The following is a 5,638-nucleotide window of genomic DNA, read 5'->3' on the forward strand; positions in this document are numbered from 1 at the left end:
GGCCATATGTTTCCACTTATCAGGTATGTGTTATTTGTCCTTTGCCTGCATTTCTCGCATGCGAGTATAAATGCCCCCAAAACTTGAGCTAGGGGCTGGCACCATTACAGATGATCTGGGTGCCAGTCCCGCTCGCGTAAAAATAAACTCCCTCTTCTCACCTGACTTTGGCTGCTGATCTCATCTGATTTTTCCATAACACATTCCTTCCAATGAAGAAATGTGCTATTAAAATTCATCAGTATTTCAATATTTCTCAACAACCAATATGCTGTAAACATTACACCTGGTACTAATATTTCTAAATTCTAAAGAAGGGGCACTGAGGTCTTTGTGTGTTACTGATATTACAGTATTTCCTAAGCCCTCCGAATTGCATTATTTCTAACTAAAGTTTCATTAAAAGAACTTCAAATTAGTCATTTGGTTTTACATTAAATAATTTAATCAACAGTCCATTCCACTCTAATTTACATTCAACTCCAGGAGGGAAAACAATCAACTGCAACATTTTTAGACAAAGCACAGGGACAACCTGTTCCATTAACCTTACCTGCATAGCTCACAACTTTTCAATTGTTTTCCCACTAGATGACAGCCACCATCTCCTGGGGGATAGTCTTATCTGCTTTGTATGTCAGCTTTTGTGAAAAAACAAACCCAGTAAAACAATAAATCTCTTCCATCCTACTTCCCATCACACACAACAGCAGGATTCATGTTTACTGTCAATGGGCGAGTGGACCTGAACTGTGTGACGAATATGCTACTGATTTATCACCACTAAGGTTTCACAGCTGGTACTCCTCTCAGAGATTCTCAATGACAGGGCATGTCCCCATCCCCTCATCTTCAGGGACGGATGTAACAAACCGTGACATGTAGCAGGGACTCCATCAAAACTTTCCAAATGAAGAGTGAACACAGAGATGGAAAAGGGTGTTTACTAGAGTTCCATGACCCATACTTTAACTCCAATCTAAGAACACAATTTACACCTGTATATACACTTTGAAGAATTTTTACAACAGGGAAATCACAGAAAGGCCTTGCTACTCAGAGCTCCACGCATACACACTTAAAAGGCCTCTCCTGGGGGCCCCAGGAGCTTTCATATGGTCAACAGGGGAGGTCAAAACTGAATTTCAGACACTCTCCTTATCAAGCACTATAGAATAGATTTTCTCATAAAAATTGTGTTATCACAAGTTTTTGAACCATCCTGGTTTGCTAGGGTAGGAGTCATAGAATTCTGTCCAAGTAACAATAGCATTTCATTTATACGATGAGGTGACAATTTGCCGTGGATGGTCCTGTAAACCCAATCATTTAATATATTGCTTCTGTAAGAAAATACCCATTTATTAAACCTTAGTTATTATTTTCTGGTGTGATTAATTTTTCTATTAAGCATCTAATAACCACAAATTACAATTATTTAAAGGTAGAAAACTATCTCAAGTTTTCACTGCCATTTTTATGCTTTGAAAATTCAAAATGGTTATGTCAAGTATGTAAAAACAAATGAGGTACAAAGTTTCAGATCTTCATATTGATAAACAAAAAAACCCTGTCAAATTATCCAGAGGCTTTCGAGCCAAGAGACACCATGGCACTATCATCAAGTCATAACACCAGCATGGCTGTGTTGTTTGTACACTGCAAATGCCTACAAAGGAAGAGAAACGAAATCCTGAGTGTCCTCGTGTAGACTCATATTCCCAACATGGAAACCATTCAACTCTCTAGGAAGTTTGGGTGATATGGGATTTCAGAACTGGAATGGACAGAAAAACAAAAGTGAGCTGGGGAGATCCTCAACTTCTGACAGATCGATGCAAACACCAAAGGTGAGCTAGGGAGATCCTCAACTTCTGACAGATCAATGCAAACACCAAAAGCACAAGGTCTGGAGCGTTTACCATTAAAGTCTCACATTCCTTTCCAAGACGATAATTTAACCCACTGTGAAATGGAAACATACAACAAAAAACCAGATAGATGCTCCTTTCTAGAAAACCCTCCTCACAGAATACAGCATGACTCAGATGAAAAATGAGAACGTTTACTTCTAGAAAAGTCTGTCATGGAGACCCCCAAGGGAATCCTCAACAAATATATAAGTAATTACTAAAGAACTTTGATTGCCTTTCTTCAACAGCAAAACCATTCTATCCCAGCAGCTAGCTTCCTTCCTCTGGAATACAGTAGTAGTTCTGAAATGCTGCAGTATTTTAAAGAGTAAAGAAGTGATTGTGATCGTGCACCAGGCTGAAGGTATCACTAACGTTCAAGAGCTCAGCTAGCTCTTAGAACTAGAAGTATGGTTACTACTCAGTACATTTATTCAGTAACAAAGCCTCGTTAGATAGTGATCTTATCAGCCCTAGAAAAACGGCTGTTGCTACATAATTCCACAGTCATACATAGTGAATGGACAACACAAGTTTTCTTTTTTGGGTAGTGTGATGAATTTAAATGCAACAGCTACAAACAGGGTTTGTGTATGTAAATGGCTGAGCTTCTAGGAAAGAGGAAGGCAGAGGAGACTAAACTACCACATCAAGCAAGGACTTGTGTAGGGTTCTATGTACAGAGACAAGCAGGGTTAGGCACTTAAAAGCTTTTGGATGAAAATCCAGGAGAAGAGCTTGGGCCTAGGTCTACATTTATTATTACTACCAATAAAAACATACTTTCATGAAGAAACATGCAAGCAGAATCATGAGAGAAAAAAAAAAAAAGCTTAAGATTGTTCTGTAAATGAAAGATTGTCCAGAGTAACATATCTGGATTATAAAAGTCAATGTTTTTACATTGCCTCAGTTCTTTATTAATGGTATCTAATTGAAAAAATTTTAATTAAAAAATTACTGGCAATGATCTAAAGCCCCGACTGGTACAGATACAACTGCACTGATACCATCTGGTAAGGAAATACCACCATCCAGACAGTGTGAGCATCTTCTATCATCCAAATATCTGAAACCACGATTCTTATACTGCTATTCAAAGGTACTTAGTTTTGCCTCTATTACTCCATTACCAACACTCCTCTTAGAAATTATAATATCCACATATATAAAATAAAAATATAATGCTTTAAAAATCTCAAAAATGTCATGTAGTAGCACTCATTATCTAAACTCAGCTTCCTGGAGTAACTTTGAACTTTTATCGCCCAGATGGCTTAAAAAAAACTTTAAATGTAACATGGCAGTGGTTCTAATATATCTGTAAACAGAATACCACTAACAAACTTTTACTGGCATGAGATACTATAATTATAGTGTGAAATTTTTAAACCTTAAAGCCTCTTAACATAATCATGTATCTCTATGTACAAAACATACATAAACTTCACTTTATTTAAAACATATGAAAGAGGTAATTCCAAAATCACACTAAACATAATAAATATAGAACTTGCTTTGTAAAAATCTACAGTATACATTCAAGTAAAGGCTAAACTTCCAATGCCAACTATATTTGGGACAAAAATTAAACATTTACAATAACCAGTTTCCTAAAAGTGCTATTTTTCAATACCTATAAGAGGAAACGCATTCTAGTGCTTTTGTTTCCTTCCAAACATCATACATTCCTTTATTCACAGAACCAGATGCTTCTGTTACTAAAATACATATCCAAAGCTTTTGTATCCTTTGAAATAGCTTAGCATTTCAACTCTTTGGGGGAAGACAGGGGAAGTCCAAACAAACAACTCAGACCACCTTAAGTTAGAGGACTGACTTTATGGTTCACCCTGTTTTAACTTAGATGCGAAATCTGATGCATGTATTAATGAAAAAATTCCAGTCCATGTATCTAAGGCAGGTTATCGCTCTCTGCGTGAGAATCTTTGTAGGTTGAGGAGCACCTGCTGTAGCAGCCTTCCCTCGACCCAGGTCTCGACACCACACTCCACTTCGGATTTGCACACTCTCTTCCAACTTCATTTCGTTTAGTCTCGTCAGGAGTTATATTTAGCACATTGATTGAACTGTTGGGAAAAGAAAGAAAAACTTTAGTAATAATTAGCCCCTTGTTCCCTCTATTTCAGAAAGTTTGATTGCCCCATGTCTCCTGCTAATAGGAAATTGATTAAGAAAATGAAAGAGGAAGGATTTCAAAATGGCCCTATTTATGCCTTCTGTCCACCCATTGATTTATCTAATGTGTATTTTAAAAAATCCTTCAGTGAGCAGGGTGTGGTGGTGCATGTCTTTAATCCCAGCACTTGGGAAGCAGAGGCAGGATGATCTCTGTGAGTTCGAGGGCAGTCTGGTCTACATAGCGAGTTCCAGATCAGCTGGGGCTACAGGGGAGACCCTGACTCAAAAAGATCGCCCCCCGCAAAGAAAAGTCTTCTTTGAAGCATGATATCCAACCAGCTTCAAAACAAAGAATCTATTCAAATGATGACTTCAAAACCTGTGGACTTGAGCTAATGAATAATAGATTTTTATCAATTGAGTAGATTTTTTCATAATTTTTTTCTAAATATATATGTATTTCTTATGATTGTTATTTATTAACTTAGCCTCAGAATATAGCAATGCCAAAAAAGTCAGGTTCCTTTTAATTTTAAAAATGAGAACAAAAGCCGGGCATGGTGGCGCATGCCTGTAGTCCCAGCACTTGGGAGGCAGAGGCAGGCGGATCTCTGTGAGTTCAAGGCCAGCCTGGTCTACCTAGTGAGTTCCAGGACAGCTGGGGCTACAGGGAGACCCTGCTTCAAACAAACAAACTAACAAACAAACCAGCTGCAATGAGAAAAAAAAAAAAAATTAAAAAAAAAATGAGAACAAAAAACTTGGTTAAAATTTACTGATACTTAAAAAAGAAACTTTCTTAAAATAAATCCCGTCCTCAGAATCACAGTGCCTTGGCGCGCTCAGATGAGGGCTATGTGGAACTTGGCTCTGTCAGTAACTTGGTACACTAGTAACCCTGCATGGGACCCATGGCAGTCTTTCTGGTAGGTTCACTCTGCAGTGAGGGAGCAACGAGGATGGTAAAGAAGAGCAGCCTCAGATTCCTGCATCCGTTACAAACCAGAATTCAGAGTGCCTCAGAGCAGGTGATACAAAGTACTTATAATAAAATCACAACCATGTGAAGCCGCATGGCTCTTTGTGTTTGCTCGTTTCATTCTCAGAGGCTACAAGAGCTTCATAGGTGCCCTTAAATTCCAGTTGTTTCTAGGTCACTGATATCTTGTCTATCATGGCCCCCATAGATATTTGTGTTTACGTAGATATCTGAAGTCACTGATGTTTACAATGGACCAAACACTGTTTAAGTGCTTTAATATTTAGTCACTTGTACTCACGACACCTAAGGATGTAAGTGCTAAAAGTTGGATTTCTATCTCTATTAAACACAAAATAATGCCTTTAAAAAAGACTTATGTTAAACACTTCATAAATAAAAATAATTATGCAATACCCTCAGGTCACTCATACACCTCAGTAATCCCTCAGTCATCTCTGTAAGTAAGCTCAGTAAATTCACTGGTTTCCCAGGAAAACTTAATGAAACATTGGTTTGACACTAGAACCTTAGAAGGGGATAAACATTGCTTAATAACCCCAGGAAAAGAATTCTCACAATAGACAGAAAATTTATGTTAATG

The 5,638-nt window shown here is 37.8% G+C and overlaps 1 protein-coding gene across 4 annotated transcripts in view; it reads right to left on the reverse strand.

Moving 5' to 3' along the window:
- Positions 1 to 427: 427 nt before the first annotated feature.
- The window catches only part of Ssx2ip (SSX family member 2 interacting protein), a 55,375-nt gene continuing 50,164 nt past the window's right edge, over positions 428 to 5,638 (reverse strand). For all 4 annotated transcript variants that reach the window (XM_008826240.3, XM_008826239.3, XM_008826237.3 and 1 more), the window contains exon 14: positions 428 to 4,003. In XM_008826240.3, coding sequence (XP_008824462.1) covers positions 3,829 to 4,003 — 175 coding nt within the window. In that variant the 3' untranslated portion in view covers positions 428 to 3,828. The remainder of the gene's footprint in view (positions 4,004 to 5,638) is intronic.

This window comes from Nannospalax galili, unplaced genomic scaffold (genome assembly GCF_000622305.1).
Source record: "Nannospalax galili isolate Female #2095 unplaced genomic scaffold, S.galili_v1.0 scaffold9, whole genome shotgun sequence".
In the NCBI taxonomy this organism is placed as follows: domain Eukaryota; kingdom Metazoa; phylum Chordata; class Mammalia; order Rodentia; family Spalacidae; genus Nannospalax; species Nannospalax galili.